Source organism: Athene cunicularia (assembly GCF_003259725.1).
Source record: "Athene cunicularia isolate RWA chromosome 2 unlocalized genomic scaffold, athCun1 chr2_part1, whole genome shotgun sequence".
Taxonomy (NCBI): Eukaryota; Metazoa; Chordata; class Aves; order Strigiformes; family Strigidae; genus Athene; species Athene cunicularia.
This window is the reverse complement of record NW_020799095.1, coordinates 48,868,694-48,887,356: the sequence shown is the minus strand read 5'-3', so window position 1 is coordinate 48,887,356 and position 18,663 is coordinate 48,868,694. Positions and strand designations below refer to the sequence as shown.

Here is an 18,663-nt window from a genome sequence, read left to right as displayed (position 1 = left end):
ACAGAATTAACAGGCATGGAAAATTAGGAGAGCACTTCAACTTCAGAGGCTGCAGAAGCAACAACTGCAACATGTCTCTGTAGCTTACACAAAAGCACTGTTTCTCAACTGCTGTGGTTTTGCTTGCCTTTCCCCAATTTTGGTTGCTCAAGCCATGAAACATGGGGAAATCTTGACCTTTTAACACCATTTAGCCTTACCAAATAACTCATTATTCACCATGGTTTCTCTGGAAAAGCAATAGAAAGATTTTAATCCAATCAACTTCAAGAGATATTTATTTTATCACAGTGCCTAAAGATCATGGATTCCATTCCACTGTAGACCCTCATTCTTCATTCTTTGTGCTCAGTTTAGTGATAAATACTTCCTTTGTGTAGGGGATTCAGCATTACAGAATACAGAGAATCACAGAATGGATGAGGTTGGAAGGGACCTCTGGAAGTCATCTCATCCGACCCCCCTCTCAAGGGAAGGTTGACCCTACCATAAGGTATTAAACGTGGCAGAGAACTTTTCCTCACTGCCATTCAAGGCTCTGCCCAGTTTAAAAGACTCAGGAAAGTCTTTAACAGTTTGCTACCTTTGATCTGAATATATTCCTTCAACATTGTCTCTCCTGAGCTCCTGTGGAACCCGAATCACTTTAACAAAATCATGACTACAGATATGGCAACTTTTTAGTTGGAATCTTGAATCACTAACTTGAAGTGTGCATTTTTAAATATAATTTTTTATTCCCCTGAAAACTGCAAAATAAAAAAATTTTAAAAGTAGTGAGTCATCCACATTTGCTTGTGCCTTGCACACAACTAACACTACTAAGAGGAACAAGGACTCAACAAAAAGGAGAAGAGAGAGAAATACTCCTTTGAGAATGAACTATAAACAACAGCATCAAAATTACCTGAAAGGATAGTAGGGTATCAAATTCTCCACTGAAGTGGGACTGAGACATAAACGTCATTTTTCATTTGTGAAGTTAAATAAAATTGATGAGGGAGCATGGAGGAATTACTGACATAATTCTTTACACACATGTGTGTAGTTTGGTATCAATATAAAAATATTGGACTATGTATTTGTCTCCACATGTTCTCGGAGAAACATTTTTCATTTATTTAAAATGAAAGGTTCTACAGTAAAGTAATAGAACTGATGCATATATTGTATTAGTTTATACAACAAGAAAACTCATCAACCATCTACCTTTGCATGATAAAGTCACATAGGAAAGTATCGCAAACTGATTCACTGTTAATTACTTCTGCTGCATGACTTCTCTGTCAAAGCAAACCATTACCTTTCCTTATTTACTTCATATATGCTTGACTTCACTACTGTTACATAGTTTAGGCAGAAAAAAAAGAAATTTATTGTGGCTGCAGAAGCACTATATCTAAACTATTAAAAGCTAAAGCTGTGGAATATGAAAAATCAGACATCCAACTCCTGAGAAAAGTAAGTTTTAAATTCAGATGGAAATACCGTCCTTGTAACAACTTCCTGTACCTAGAGGTTCCAGGGGCCAGCATGGTTACCATTATCAACACCACAACATATATGGTACAATAAACAAAACAAGTTCCACATGCAGAGGGTGGTGGCAAATATCCCCTTTTTGAACTGGCAACCTGCCACAAGTGGGGTCCCCCTGGGATCATTACTGGGCCCAATACTGTTTCATATCTTCAGAAGTGATCTGTAGGATGGGATCAAGTGTACCCTGATGAAGTTTGCTGATGATACCAAACCAAGTGGGGAAGTGGGCCCTGCAGAAAGGAGAGCCACCCTGAAGGAAGGCCTGGATAGGATGGAAGAGCTGGCTAACAAGAACATTAACAAGTTCAACAAACAAATGTGAGTTCTTGCACCTAGGAAATATAATCCAGCAGTGCAGCAGTCTGGGATCTACCCAGCTGATGCGCACCTCTGTGGAAAAGAACCTGGGGGTCCTAATGGACAAGCTCAGTATGAGTAAACAGTGAGCTGCAGCAGCAAAGAAAGCCAACAGGATGCTGGGTTGCATCAACAAAGGCATCACCAGCAGAGGTAGAGAAGCCATTATCCCACTCTACTTGGTATTTGTCAGGCCACACCTAGAACACTGTGTTCAATTTTGGTCCGCACTATACAAAAAAGATGTGGACAGGCTGAAGAGGGTCCAGAGGAGGGCCACAGAGATGGTCAAAGGACTAGGAAGCCTGCCATAGGAGAAAAGGCTGAGACAACTGGGTTTGTTCAGCCTTGAGAAGAGAAAGCTTAGGGGAAACCTTAACCCCATGTTCCAGTATTTAAAGGATGGATATAAAGCAGATAGAGACTCCCCTTTTACAAGGAACCACATGGAGAAGATGAGGCGTAATGGGCACAAGTTACTCCTTGGAAGATTCTGATTGGACACAAGAGGAAAATTTTTCATAATTAAATCAATCAGCCACTGGAATTACCTCCCCAGGGAAGTATTGGATTCCCTAACGTTGGACACTTCAAAATTCAGCTGGACAGGGTGCTGGGCCATCTTGTCTAGACTGTGCTTTTGCCAAGGAAAGTTTGGACCAGATGATCCCCAAGGTCCCTTCCAACCCATTATTCTATGACTTTATGAATTGAGGAATTAAATTAGCTGCTGTTTGCTTACAGCTGAGGATACATGAAAATTTGCTGCCACCTATATATTTTTATTTGTAATTAAAAACAAAGGATTTTTTTTTTAAAGAGGCATACAGATTGCATTCACAATTTCTTCTGAGCAGGTATGCAAACTCTACAGCATATTATACTTTCTTTATGGACTAACTCCTACTGAAATTGAAAAGAAAACAGTCATGACAGAGAGATCTATCATTGACCCAACAGGACAAAAATTTCTGTTCCCCCTGTAATACAAGGAAGAAAATAATCTTTTTGTTCCAATTCTTTGTGGTCTCTCCCTTTTCTGTGGAAGAATTCAGACATCACACTCTGAGGCATTATGCAGACTAATGAAGATGCAGGTAAACAAATTGTTCCTCTCCGCTATCTTACTGTTACCGAAAGAATGCAGTGTACTTGTTACGTATGCCAACTGCATCCTGGGTTGCATCAAGTGAAGTGTGGCCAGCAGGTCAAGGGAGTTGATTCTCTTGTGAGACCCCACCTGGGGTCCTCTATTCAGCTCTGGGGCCCCCAACATTAGAAGGACATGTGCCTGCTTGAGCGGGTCCAGAGGAAGCCATGAAGATTATCATGGACTGGAGGAACATACCTGTGAGGACAGGATGAGAGAGTTGGGGTTGTTCAGCCTGGAGAGTAGAAGGCTGCAGGGAGACCTTATAGCGGCCTTCCAGTACTTAAAGGGGCTACAGGAAAGATGGGGAGGGACTCTTTATCGGGCACAGTAGTGATAGGACAAGGGGAAATGGTTTTAAACTGAAAGAGGGTAGATTTAGATTAGATAGAAGAAATAAATTTCTTACTGTGAGGGTGGTGAGAGACTGGAACAAGTTGCCCAGAGAGGCTGTGGCTGTCACCTCCCTGGCAGTGTTCAAGGCCAGGTTGGATGGGGCTTTGAGCAACCTGGTCTGGTGGAAGGTGTCCCTGCCCATACAGGGGAGATGGAACTAGATTATCTTTAAGGTCCCTTACAACCCAAACCATTCTATGATTCTGTTCTATCTAATGACAGTATGTCTGCATGGGGATCAACATAAATTATGGTGAATACTGAAAAAGTAACAAGAAGTTTTCTATTAAAAGTCAGCATTTTATTACAGTTATGAGCAATTAAGTAATAACTGCAGTTAAGCACTGGCCTTTTAAGCCATCACTAGAGTTACCAGAATTTTAAAGCAGATGCTCTCAGCAGTAGCAGTTCAACGAACAAGGAAAGACTACATCGACATCATTAGTCTCCATTTGATTGATTTACTAACTTGATTCCATTTTCCTAAAAAGAAACAAGGTAATGAAGGAATAGCAAGGCAAAGAAATGAATTTGCTTCTTTTTTTCGTATTTGTGGTTGGCGTGTTGGCCTGTTGTTTTGGAAAACTAAGTGCTCACTCTTGAACTGCACGGCCCTCTTTGCATCACAGAAATCCAAATGCTTCCTCACTGCCAAATAGAAAAATCCTATCTATCTGAACAAAGACAGAGCCTCCAATTCTTTATGAGAACAAACTTTTATGTGAAATGTGGTACTCAGAGACCTAACTTCATGTTGTTACTCTAAGACTGAAAGTCACAAATTGGCCTCTTGACACAGTTACCCTGCCATACACACTTCATGAAATAGCTAAGAATGAGATAGTTGATGAAAAAAAAAGCACAATCATTTCTTTCATTAAAACCTGTGAGTCAAAATACTGTGGATCTGTATTTCCTCGGGATATTTTTATAGCTAGGTATTTTTGCCCACTCAGTCAGTAAGCATTTATTTTATAACATTCAGCTTGTCTTTTGAATCATGGCAGTGGTTCATTTTTTTTGCATATGTAGACAATGGATGCCTGTATGCAACAATAGCGTTTTTTGCATATGAGAAGAGAAAATGAAAAAGTACAGCAAATGGAAGAAAAAATAAGTTTTGTCTTTAGTTTTCTATGGAAAACAAATAAAGGATTGCAGATGCCTGTGAATGAAGTAGCTGTGGTTAATCCTATATAGATTTTCAGCTACTCATCTAGGATTTAGAAGCGTCAGGTAGCTGTAACAGAGAATGGAAGACGATCCAGACAAATATCTGCTCCTACATTGCAATTTTTCATGCCTCAAAATACTCGAGCACTCTAGCCAAATCCTGAAAGGTTCTCAAACACCACAGGACTTCGTCAAAGGGATATAAAAGTCTTGCAAGAGCCAGGCCTTATATTGTAATGGTCTATGTTTATTTGGAGTCTCACTTCCACTCTCTGTTACTTCCACTTAACTTCAGCAGTATCAGCAGTCCTGCTGATTTGAGTGAGAGTTTTTAGGAGCTCAGTGCTCAGCATGAATTCAAATGCTCTACTGGCTTTAACTCAAATCATCTGGCAGGACTGTCCCCGTTTTGCTTTGGAAACAGATTACATGGACTCTGCTTAGGAAATAGCTCCCTCTTCTGTTCTTGCTGAAACCAAACCAGTCCTTTGAAGGAACAAAACTATTTCAAACCACTTACTACAGCAATGGAGCACAGTACCGCAGTATATTGCACAAAATGGTGCACTGGGACAGTCCTCTTTCAGTCCAGCTCCTCTTTTTCTGCTCACTCCAGAACTACTGCATAAGGTCAGGAAGTGTCAGCACATCCAACTACAGCTCAGTGAAGTTAGTACAAGAGATTTCTTGGTCAGACAAGAATCTTCCCAAATAATTTTATCTAGTCCAATATGCTTCTGACACTCATGTACTATATATTCACTGATTACAAAGTAATACACTTACTCTTCTCAGCTGTGTTGGGGAGCTCTCAAAATCCCCCTGAAGCTGTATTCTTTACCTCAATTAATGCTGAGCATGAAGTAATAAACCATCCTGAAACTAGAAAGGATGAAGTTGTGGTTAGCACTAACTTACACGATCTGTCAAGCTAGATGAAACAAGAGTTGTATGGATTCAGATCCTGTTTCTTCTGCTTCCACAGTGACTTATGAGCTGGATCTCTGCATTCACATGGAGTAAGACTTAATAAAACCTTCTGGAAGCAGAGTATCAAAGGTGGCTCTGCAGGCACCACTTCAGCAACAGCTGGACTTGTATTGCTTGGGTTCAGCTGTCATCTGATATAGCTCAGTTTTCCTGTACAGAACATAATGGAGAACTGACCTCTTGTGGATTTTAAGACTTAAGACAGTAGTACTTTGGCCTGTCATTCAATAATCTTTCACAACTGAAGTCAGCTAACACTGTAAAATAACTGCGTAATGCTGGTGGCCATTTTCAGTTGCTTTTTGGTTCCAGACAGGAAGTGCCACCCCTGGCCCATTTGCAGCTCCACTAGATCCCCAGTTTGATAACTCCCACAGCCTCTAACATAAATCTGGGAAGACCTAATATATCATTGCTTCCTCATTGCTTCCTCATGATCTCAACAGGCCTTCCACACACTGTGTCTCAAGATTTATAAGAAATTAAATAGGAAAACAAAATAGTAATAATAATTTTTAAAAGTCTCTGGTTGCAGTTTTAGCATATTAATGAGGTTTTTCAGCACTTAAACAAAAGCAACAAACATGGCTGCTCTTAAATTTAGTAAGACAGAAATACTACTTTATGGCCCACAGAAAGGGATAATGGCATGTGCCTCAGTTTATGGAGCAATAGGTGATATAAACTCAAAAATATTATAATACATGCTCACCTCCAGCACTGGAGTGTACCACAAGACCAAAACTCAGGGTGGCTGAGCTCTATGCATGACTTTACTACTGACATGCTGTGTGACGTGTAGCATGCAGGTTTCTCTCTGCCTGCTTCAGTTTTCCTATTTGTAGCATGGGCAGAGTGATACTCACCCCCTGCTTACAGTTGTTCGAGAGTTGCTGACGAGAAGTGCTAGATTATGAGGCAGAAGATTTTATTAAGCAGATTTTATAAATGCACAGACAGGGCACAATTGCCCTGCATTGCTCAAACCTAGAGCATCTCCAGCCATTCAGAATTCCAGACTGGTTAAACACAGATGGATGACTCAACCTGAAGCATTTCAAGACCCAACCCAAGTCACAGCTCTACTACGAAGCCAGCTTTGAGATATGGGAGTCTGGGTCCTACTGCTTTAGCAACCCCCAAATAAACAAAATCCCATGCCTCCCACTCTTAAATTCTGCACAAAAACCCAAAACCAAACCATCTAAACCAAGATCAATTAAGAGTGTAAGGCAGGCCAAAAATACATATTTGAAGCTCACAGGAGACTCTTATAATCCTTTTATTTCAATAGGAAGCAATGCAGGACAATAAAAAAAAAGTCTGAGCTAACTTTTGAGTCAAATAATTTGAGACGTGTGGCTTGTGTGGCTGCAGCATCATGGTGCATGGGGCTGCTAATTTGGCTTAGTCTAAATACTGCAATGACACAGACTATCCTTCTTCAAATACACACCGCAGTGTCTCTACGTGGTACAGCACTGTGCTGGTAGCTAAACCAGCCTGTTTGAGCATGGCTTAGGTATCTCAACACAGCACTGCATTGAACCATGTGAACATATGCATGCACTTGGCTGGTATTTCTTAATTTTATCCTCTGAGGTTTTTTGGATGTACTACTGCAATACTCAGAGATAATCAACAATATTTCCTAAGGAGCAAGCAATGTCTCTGGAACACTGTAGATGATCTCCACAGGTAGGAGTCACCTATATTGCTTAGATGTCTAAGTGGTCTGAACTAGTAATTAGTTCCCTTTTGAAGCAGTAAAGAGAAGCCAGCACCTCTAGGCTCTCTCCACTGACCAAGAAAGGAGTCTTGAGTGGTTTGGGATGTCAAAGTTAGTACATTAAATCTTAAAACTTTTCTGCCTTTCACTATCTTCACCTCTTCCAGCTAATTCTCCCCAGTGAAACCAGAAGGTGTATCTCAGGAACTCATAGCCCACTATCAGATTTCCTCAATGTTTTAGTGTAATATTCTTACAAATATTCTTACCTGTGGCCTGACAACTGACTCTCATTTTTCTTGAGGGACCTTTCTCTCTTCTCTCTTCCAGCCCCTGAATGTCTGTGAGGGGCACTCACTTTAAAGCTTTTTTCATTGCTGTCTATACCAGAGCTTGGAACTAATTTTCTTTCTTCTGTCTTGGTCTTTTCCCTTTCAGACAGCAGTTTGGCAAAAGAGTCATCTGTATCTTTGGTGATGTTTCTTTGTTTTTCAGAGGCTGAACTTGAGTGTGAGCTTGACATAGTCTTTGATGCAAACTCTGTATTTACTTGTGTTGAAGACCCTTTGCTTTCCTGAAAATCAGTACTTGAGACATTCAGGTCATTTTCTTCATGTTCTTCACCCTTGAGCTGTGCTGTGCTGCTTACACTAGTGCATCGTTTTGAAAGCCTCCGTTTTTGCAAATCCTAGAAATAAGTGCCATTAAAACATAGATTAAAATGTGAGCATCTTTAAATATGCATGAAAAGCAAAGGAAAGTTCTATCACTAATTTCTGGGCTAAGCAATTTGTTTATTATTAGGAATCAGGTTATATAGTAAATCAGATTTTTTAGGAATTGTTAATAAGGCAGACATACACACACTTTTACTTAAAATTTGAACACTGTTAAAGGGGCTATACACCATTAAAAACTGCTTTCTTTTACCCAATAACATCAATAAAGTATCTCCTAAAAGCTGAATTTTGGGGTTGTACCCAACTTGGGAAACCCAAGACATACAAAACATTTTTCTGGAAAGTCTGTCCACTACAGGGATCTAGTTTTTCTTTCCAGATCAGAGATATTTTGAAGAGTCCAACAAATTCATTTAATGTCCATATTCTCTTCAGTATTATCTAAATGATATGTTAAAAAATTTTCAAAGGCTCATTACTGCAACCCTAATTTTACACATGGAATGTTCCTGTCTATATAAAAGCAGCTTGAAGGTAAAAAAAAAAAAAAGAGGCAAGAAGTCGAGAACTGTGTTTTAAAAACACTTACTGATGGAATATGGTCTGATTGGAGCAATTTTAAAACATATTTTTAACTGAAAGTAATTTTCAGTTCCAAACTGCTACTAATTAAATGTGGGGTTTCAGGAAAACCTGAGTAAAACAGATATGCATGGCTAAGAAACCTTTGAAAGCTGTAGATACTGCTAAGATAAAAAAGCAATTTTCCTAGGAAAACAGAAAATCCCCTCTGTCAAGAGATATTAAGAATGGAAAAGATTTATAAAGAAATTCTGTAACCTAAGATCAAGACATACAGCGGGTATTTGCATGTAGTAGTTATATCTGAAACAGTTTGAATTTCTGTATTAACCAGAACCACTTCCCTAACTTACCACATATTTTCAAACTGCAGATTTAATGGATTAGCATGCAGAAGTCATTTCAGTATTATTTGCAAATTACTTTATTGCAGCAGGTTAGATATAAAATCCATGGCCAAGCCAAATATTTTGTTAAGTGTTGGAAATCACCTCTGGTGAACTTGCTACTGGTCCAGCCATCATTCCTCTGATAAAGAGACCAGACCCAGGCCTTGGCTTCTCCCTCACTGTGGCTTTCAGCTCCTCAGAAATAGTCGCTGCTTTTAAATCTTCTCGACTATCTTTTAACTTCTTTTCTCCATCAGAGGGTAAGTGGCTGTTGTGTATTGTTCCTGTGTGGCATTTTTCACTTTTGTGCCGATGTTTTCTGAATGGAAGGATTTTATCTAGTGGATTCTCAACATCATATCTACAAGAAAGGAAAAGGCAGAACTTCAACTCCAAACTGCAAAATAATGTACAAGGAAATCAGTGAAAACATCTGCTTGGCTAATTACAGCACTACCGTCAAATTAAGTTATTATCTAGCAATGGTACTCAAATACAATCACCTTTCACTTAAATATCTATATGTAGGTCTCCAGGACATTATTTTATTATCATGTGTCATAATTGGTTATAATCTGTGTAACACTTTAATCTTAGACTCACTTATTTTGATATGTACCATATCATAACAGAAAGCAAACTACATATATAGACAGGTCCAAAGCTACCACCAGCAGTTCCCATTCCTTCTCTATCTGCTTGCTTGGCAGTTTGAAAATTTGTTAACACTTTTGCTAACACCCTCTGTTATAACTTAGACTGACCCTACGGACCCCCTTCATTCTTTGTTCAAATGTAAACACTTATTTTAGTTCAAAAAGAAAGGTACTTCTGTATTTGGGCTTTTCCTTGATAATAGGTTGCTACACTGCTGCCATTTGGCCTCTTACGTATTCTTCAGCCTGGTCTTCCAGGTAGCAACACAAGGTGTAGTTCCATTTTGCATCTGTTTTCCTACACATATATAATGCTATAAATAAGGTTTTCTGAAATGCAAGTGAGATTCACCTGGATCTGTCACTCTGTTTGTACAATGCTATATGCTTTTGTTTCTTTAAAAATATCTTCTAACAAATCATGTTCTTCCTAAAAAAAAGTCATCACTTGAGCTTGTAAGAAATAACAGAATCATAGAATCCTAGCATGGAAGGGGGATTATCTGGTCCAACCTGTCTTGGCTAAAGCACGGTCTAGACAAGATGGCCCAGCACCCTGTCCAGCTGAATCTTGAAAGTGTCCAGTGTTGGGGAATCCACCACTTCCCTGGGCAGGTTATTCCAGTGGCTGATTGATCTCATTGTGAAAAATTTTCCTTGTGTCCAGTGAGAATCTCCCAAGGAGTAACCTGTAGCCATTACCCCTCATCTTTTCCATGTGACTCCTTGTGAAAAGGGAGTCTCTATCTGCTTTGCATCCACCCTTTAAATACTGGAACATGGAGTTAAGGTTTCCCCTAAGCTTTCTCTTCTCAAGGCTGGACAAACCCAGTTCTCTCAGCCTTTTCTCACAGGGCTGGTTTCCCAGTCTTTTGATCATCTTTGTGGCCCTCCTCTGGACCCCCTCCAGCATGTCCAGATCTTTTTTGTATAGTGGGGACCAAAATTGAACACAGTGTTCTAGGTGTGGCCTGACAAATACCAAGTAGAGTGGAATAATGGCTTCTCTACCTCTGCTGGTGATGCCTTTGTTGATGCAACCCAGCATCCTGTTGGCTTTCTTTGCTGCTGCAGCTCACTGTTTACTTATACTCAGCTTGTCCATCAGGACCCCCAGGTTCTTTTCCACAGAGGTGCGCCTCAGCTGGGTAGATCCCAGACTGCTGCACTCCTGGATTATATTTTCCCAGGTGTGACACCTTACATTTGTCTTTGTTGAACTTGTTAATGTTCTTGTTAGCCCACTCTTCCATACTATCCAGGTCTTCCTGTTCTCCCTTCCATAAGTCCAATGGCAAGTCTGATTTTTTTTATCAGGATCTGCTTCACTGTCTGCATAATATTAGATCACTGTTAAAATAGAAGTCTTTTTGAGTAGTGCCCACTTCACTGAGAGCACTTTTGTGTCATCAATAAATTTATATTCTGTGTAACCTGAAAATAGTAGCCTTCTTTATGATAAATGTCCTTGAACCTTTTTTCACTCTAGGAAGTTTTTCATCCTATTTCATACTAAAGGAATTCCAGAAGTTGAAGGATCTTGTATCACAGAATTATTCCTTTAACATTTAACCAGCTAAAAAATTATTTTTGAAGTAGTATGTCTTGTGTTGTGAAGACACACTGCATATGTAAACAGATGGGAGCACGGTCAGTCTCTGGGAGCATTAGAAATCTGAGGACTGTTACTCCTGACCTAGGAGAACATAAACCCTCACTGCCAAAGGGCACAGTGTGCCAGTTTAGAGTCTGTTTTAACATTTACAGACATTAAAAAAAATTCAAGAGTTAAGTTAAAAAGAAACAAGACTCTAATAAGGAACCAGCAAAGAGTATCCATCTAATTATACTCTCTACTCCTGAAAGTATTGTTAAAAATTACCCAGGTAGTTGAATTTAAAACTAATTTCAAGCACTGGCTGATTGACCTGGCAATGCCTGATTTTTCCTTGGCTAGAGGGGATGGAAATAGCTACAAGGATCACAGAGCTGTGCTCTGCCATAGTGTTTCTCTCACAAGTTCATTCTGTGGGCTGAAATAGATGTGGTTAAGCCATCCCATCAACCTGCCCACGACAGTCCTTGTAATGGCAGATTTGCAGCCTCTTCCTTATGGCCACGCTGCAAAAACACAGCTGGGACAAGACTTGATCCAGGGGAAAAATGAAACCACCCGTGTCTGAGAGTCTGATTCTCAGCTGGTTTTAAAATTAAAATCAGTTACAAATACCAGTTTGTATCGGGACAGGCCCCAAAACCCACATTCCCCTGTCATACCCACATGTCTCATTTTTTCTTCCTCGCACCTCCAGCCAACTTCAGGTTCTCCCATCTCAGGAAGGCATAACCAGTGAGTTTGGTGCATACAAAGACATGAAAATGGGTACAAAATCACACAGGATTTAGATGGAAACCTGAAAGTCAATACAGGATTTTGCCTTATCCATAGCTGGCAGCTTTCAGTGTGTGGCTGGGTAACATTTCCATTTAGTACACACAGAAGTTTGGGCATTTCTGCTTTTCTCTTTCCAATTTTCCTTTCATCTGCCATTTCTGGCTCCTCCCTGCCCCACCAGCTGGGGCAATGAAGGGGATGTTACTATAAAAGCCAGCAGAGGAACTCTGTAAGACTCATTTTGGAGTTTTAGAAAGCAGGCATTCTTTACTGCAGTGCTGGACACACATGTGAATAACTTTGCAAAAACTGAGCATGCCCAAGATTTATAAGCAGCTAATATACAGTGTGATTATATATAGTTATAATTTTTCTAAGAAGTTACACATTAGGTTTCCTGGAATTAATTATAATATTTGCATCCTAATTATGCATGCACTTTCTTGCTGGGTGGTAGTCTCAAGGGGTCCCTGGTAGTCTTCCTCACTGTGCCTGCTGGCTGACCTCTGTGCTCACAAAGGTCTGTTAGGATGTGTTGTGCAGCTATGTTGTGTCTTGAGCTGGTTTGTTTTAATTTGTCTGGTCCTTGTTCCTGTTATCTTTAAGAATATGTCCTGACTCTCTTATTTATTACTTTATGACAGAATCACAGGATCAATCAGGTTGGAAAAGACCCTTGTGATCATTGAGTCCAACCATCAGCCCTACTCTAGAAAGTTCTCCCCTACACCATATCCCCCATCTCATCTAAACAACCCTTAAACACATCCAGGGATGGTGACTCCACCACCACCTCCCTAGGCAGCCTATTCCACTGTCTGACCACTCTTTCCATGAAAATTTTTTTCCTAATGTCCAGTGTAAACCTCCCCTGTTGCAGTTTAAAGCCATTCCCTCTTGTTCTATCACTAATTACCTGTGAGAAGAGACCAGCACCGGCCTCTCCACAATGTCCTTTCAGGTAGTTGTAGAGAGTGATGAGGTTTTCCTGTAGCCCTCCCCTCCTGAATAAACAGTCCCAGCTCCTTCATTCGCTCCTCACAGCATTTATTCCCCAGGCCCTTCACCAGCTTCGTTGCCCTCCTCTGCACTTGCTCCAGCACCTCGATATCTCTCTCGTATTGAGGTGCCCAAAACTGGACACAGTACTCCAGGTGTGGCCTCACCAGTGCAGAGTACAGGGGGACTGTCACCTCCCTACTTCTGCTGGTCACACTATTTCTCATACAAGCCACGATGCCGTTGGCTTTCTTGGCCACCTGGGCACACTGCTGGCTCATGTTCAGCTGTTTGTCAATGAGGACCCCCAGATCCTTCTCTTGCAGACAGCTCTCCAGCCACACCTCCCCAAGCCTCCAGCCATGCACGGGGTTCTTGTGGCCCAAGGGCAGGACCTGGCACTTGGCCTTGTTGAAGCTCATCCCATTCACATTGGCCCACCGATCCAATCTATCCAAGTCTCTCTGTAGAGCCTCCCTATCCTCATCAGATCGATACTCACGCTTAACTTGGTGCCATCTGCGAACTTACTGATGATACAAACCCCTTTCCTCTTTATGATACAAACATCTTTTTATCTTCAACCCCCTTTCTTCTTTATAAAAGCACCAACCTTCGGTTGTGTTCGCACATTCCAAAAGTTACACTGACCTACTCTATTCTCAGTGCAAAAAAGATATTAGTAAGACGTTTTGGCTTACAGGGAAGACTTTGCCCCTTGAGGGAGAGTGCCCACGCCATCTCCCACCCTCTCCCATGGCCAACACGCACTAGTTCTCCATGTGAGGCTTTACATTGCCTCTTTGCTTTTCTGTCTTCGTGTGTACGTGTATAACAACCGTGTACAACTGCGCGGGTCTGTGTGTGGGGAGGGTATTGGGTGCAGAGGGGGGTGCTGGTGGTGTTCGTGTTCCACATGCAACCACACTGCGCATGTCCTTCCCGCCAGTGGAGGATTACAACCATAGAGTGCCCTCCACTTCACAGCAGAGCGGCCCCGTAACGTGCCACTTCCTGAGCAGTGGGGGCCGCTCTGGGCCAGCAGCCGAGCACTCGCCTTGAGCCGTCGCTCGCCCTCCCGCCTCCCCGCGGGCGGGGTAGGGACTCGCCCGGCTGCCACCGCTCTGCGCACAGCGGGCTCACACGGCTGGCGGGGCGCGGGTGCGTGGCAGCCGGTCAGCTCTGCTGGGGGCTGCTCTTCGGCGGCAGGGGGGTTGCTAGCGGAGTGCTCTGTAGGAGGGAGGTTTTTGCTGTAGTAAGACAGGTCTGCAGGCCCTGGGGAGCCTCGCCGGGGGAACAACTCGCAGTGTGCACGGCAAGGGGAGAAAAGGAGGCAGGTGTGAGCTCTGAGGCAGCCTGAGGTGGGATAGTATCAGGCGGGGGAAAGCAGATCAGTGACAACACGCTAAAAGATCCTGTATCCGAAACACAGAAGCAGCTAATTACTTTTTTTTTGCACTGCTTCCTTTTCAAGTGTCGCTTCTCAGCTGGTAGCATCAACTTTTAAAATCTTGGCTTTCTTCCTCTATAAAGAAGGACTTGATGGGATTTTGCAAGCACTGGTGCTCAGACTTAGTTAATGTTGAGCATGCTGTGCTGACTATGAGGAATAAAATTAGATTAATTCCCTGAGAGTCAAGGCTGGGAAGGAAATTACTCTTGTGCCCATTTTAAAAGCTTTCTACTGAAGCACAGCTAGGGCTGTTAACCAACCTTGAGGTACTAATAAATGCAATTGAAAGACATTGTTACATGCTGTTTCCAGGTATTTTTCAAGATGGAAATAACTGAACCTGTGCTGTTTATAACAATACTGAATTTAAGATCGTAGTCCTTGTTTTTGACTATGTAAGGCACAAATATACCCGTAGTTTGAGTGCAGGTGGTAAGTTTCTAATCAGAATATGCTTCAGTTTGAATATTTCCCAATTTACAAGGCATAAAATCTCAGATTTCTATGTGCTTCCGTGACTGAAAGATGTAATTGAGATTACTAATCCTCATACTTCGTAGGGAACATAGAAGAGCATTTTTAAAGGGTGACTTGCATAGGAGATTTTAATAATCTGGAAATTTAAGCTTTGTGTTACTAGGATAACTAGTAATAGGTAGTATAGCTGAAGGTATAAATGATAAAACTTTTGACATTATTTCCCTTATTAAATAATAAAACCACAGCAATGACAAGACAGGGCAAAGAGAAAGAAGTAGGACCATACCTGTAGACTTGAGTTTCACTCTCCTCAGGCATAATGGCACTTCCACGCACATGATCTTCATCTGTGAAGTCGAGTGGGTGAGAAGTTAAACTCTTACTTTGAGGAGCTGAAAGAGTAGAACTTGAACTGATGCTTCTGGAAGTCCCACGGTGCTCAAGGAAGTAATTAGTAATAATTTCAAGAAGTGTTTTCAGTGGGTTCTCCTTTGCCTATCCAAAAAGAAAAACAAAGTTCTTGGTGACTATTGAAACTCTTTGTTTGTCTTGCTGCAGCCTAACACAGGATATTCTTTTGATACTGTGCAGTAGCTGAATGTGTTAACTGTTTTCTAGATAGAGCTGCCTGTGGGTTTGCCGTAGATGTGACTACAAAAACATTGGAAGACCGAAGATGTCAGCTAGGGAACATCAAGAGCTCAAAGGTGTTGGTGTGTTAAATAAAATAAGTTTTGATAAGGAAGAAATAACCTGTTTTGGTTGTTCCTTAGTCTCATTACAGATGAATGTTGCAAAGTATGGTAACTATGCTAGAATACACCTTTTCTGATATTACCTGGTCAGCTTCATAAGAATGTAGAATGAACTGCAAGTACTTTTAGTACCTGAATTCAGTATTTGTGGTTTATTGTACCAGAACTTGGTGAGAAGCATGGACTGTAGAATTCTTTTCATGGACTTGGGATAACTCATAAGTAGAGAGTCACCTCACCCCACTTGTTATAGTGGTTTTCAACAGTACTCTGAAAAATGTGTCTTATGTACATGATCATTAATTAAAAAAAAAAAAAAAAAAAAACACCAAAAACAAAACACCCCACAAAAATTATGGGCTTAAATAAAAAATGCTATGATGTCTGCTGTAGTGATGCAACTATTCTGGGCGATTTTTTTGAAGTGACTTATTACAGGACAGTTTCATGCTGCTTATCAAAAGCATCATGGTGAACTGAAAATGGAAATTATCTACTGAGGTCCCTGTCATCAAATATTGCTGTCTGTATTACATTTCAGATAATAATAAATGCTAAAAGTATAATTTTATCTGCCAGGTCTTCTACAAAGTTGCAAATAGAAATGGACATGTAAGGCTACTTCCAAAATTGAATAATCTGGCCATAATGACAGAACAGCTGTTAAAGTGAGTAATTGTTCCCGGTTTACTGGAGGTTGTGGTTTGTAACAAGGGTTCATGAACTGCTAGGTTCTTAGCTTCATCCCATGAGCTGCAGTCTCACCTAAAGGTTAAGCTCTCCATTCTCCAGTGAACTGTGTGTGTCCACAGAAAGGCAGTACCAGGCACAAGCTTGAGTTCTCTGCAGTTCGGACATACGCTACAGTCTTGATGTTGCTGGTCTAGTTTCACGGTATCTGATAACCATATTTTGGGAAGCACGACATGTTTCCTTACCTTGTTTTGTTTGTACAAGGAGTGCAGATGTAGGACATTTCGAAGTTCGTTCCTGTTACTGATGCTAAGTGCAGAACGTGGAAGTTCTTGGTCCATGGTAGTGATAGTTTTCTTCAAGCCCTGAGAAGGAAAGTGTCAGATTTCAGAGTACCTGAGACAGTACAACTTACCAAAGCTTTTCTTCTTGACTTTGTTGGATGTAATATGAAACTTCTGGATGGCAGTAATTAGTAAAAACTTAACCCTTAGAACCTGTACTTTAATGGTACAATTGCATTATTACACCTGCAGATTTGGAAGTAATTAAGTTGCCTATGTTGTCTGTGAGATGGAAATTACCAAACATGGCAAAAAAAAGACCATTATACAGGTGACTTCAGCTGCTAAACAGCCTCATAAGACTGACTGCTCTGTATGAAGGCCCCTGCTAGTACCTGGGCTTCTGCTACAAACAGTTCCAGAAAGACTGTGTTTGCTTTTTCCATCAAGATGTGATACAGCTTTTCATAAGTAAGATTCTGACTTGGGTAATTACAAAGTCTGAACATCAGATGTGCTCTAGCTCTCAGTGGTTTCAGCCTTTAACATGAGTTGAAATTATTCTGCTCAGTCTCAGGTTGGAAATCCCTCAGATCCCCATGGTATCAGTGGATTTGGGGTCTTCAGACTTCCTCATATACTCTGAATCTGTAGTCAGCATACGTGGGCACTTCAGAGTCAAAATGTACGGGCATCTCACTTTCTGGAGGTAGAGCCTGATTTATTGTGAAATGTCTGAGTCAGATCCTAAACTTACTCAAGTAGTACAACAGCAGACCACCATTTCGAAAGTCTTGACTTCGTCTCTGAAGGGCTTTTGTTAAAAGAAGTATTTTTCTGCAGATGATTATCTGGCTCAGATTTAGGGAACTATGGACGAGTTGTAAATAAAGGATGGTTATCATAGTTGGCTCTGATATGTATTAAAGATTTGGGGGAAGAAGGAGAACACTTGGGCAGAAGCATAAGGGATTATCTGTGCTTGTTTTTGACTCTAGGGTATACAGTATGAAACAGATGTGGCAATTCAAGTGTAAATTACTGTTGTAAACTGTATGGTCTGTTTTACCAGCAGAGCACTCCCTTTCCTTTTATGCTTTAATGCAGTTTTACCTTTAAAGATACCTAACTCAGAAATGTAAATGACTTTCATTTGAAAAATCTTTGCAATTGATTGGACAGACTTGAGCCTCTCATACTTCCGGCAGTAAATGGCAAATAAGCAATTCTGCATCTGAAATTCTTTTGGCAAATGTTTCAGCTTTGTTCACAAACATTGAAAATGTGCATTTTGATACTGGATGCAAAACAGATAAAGAAAATTGAGGTTTGTGTAGCACTTAGTAAGACAACGGCTCCTTAACGTACAAGCTAACTCATTCCTGACACTGGGGGACTGACTAGGCTGGACATCAGAAGTATTTCCCTAGGAATGAACGGAAATACAAGGTGATAGGTACTTTAATCTGGAAATGTGAAGGTGCCATTTCTTCAGCTCAATCCCACACTCCCCACAACTACGTACAGTACAAAGTTTCTTTTACAGCATTAAGTTTGTGGAAAGTACGACGGCCTCTTTCCTCCCCAGCTCCCTGTCCCCCTCCCCCCAGATAAATCTGCCGTCTGCCAAACTATTACTGAAAACTGGAAAAAAACTTCCTACCGGTTCCTCTAGCACTGCTACCTTTCGCATTTTTTTTTCTTTTTTTAAAGTATTTGTTCTGGGAAGTTGTGTATGCCTTTTGTAAAAACAAGAACAATAGCATGATAGGTAATTAACAGGAAAAAAAAAAAAAAAAAAAAACCAAAAAAAAAACAAAAAAAAAAAAAACCCCACAATTAGAGAAAGACTTCTGTCTTCCCCTTTGTTAGTCTCATATTCTCTTTTCTTTCACCAAATGATACATGGAGTCCATAAAAATTCCTCTCATGAATAGAGGGGCAATGTAGGAGTTTGAGG

General features: G+C 40.8%; 1 protein-coding gene across 1 annotated transcript in view; it reads right to left on the bottom strand.

Moving 5' to 3' along the window:
• Nucleotides 1-18,663, bottom strand: part of MINDY4 (MINDY lysine 48 deubiquitinase 4) — an 82,830-nt gene that overhangs the window by 63,505 nt on the left and 662 nt on the right. Inside the window, exons 2-5 of the mRNA XM_026841611.1 lie at nucleotides 16,665-16,784; nucleotides 15,258-15,466; nucleotides 9,091-9,349; nucleotides 7,607-8,025 (exon numbers count right to left, since the gene is read on the bottom strand). Coding sequence (XP_026697412.1) covers nucleotides 7,607-8,025; nucleotides 9,091-9,349; nucleotides 15,258-15,466; nucleotides 16,665-16,784 — 1,007 coding nt within the window. The remainder of the gene's footprint in view (nucleotides 1-7,606; nucleotides 8,026-9,090; nucleotides 9,350-15,257; nucleotides 15,467-16,664; nucleotides 16,785-18,663) is intronic.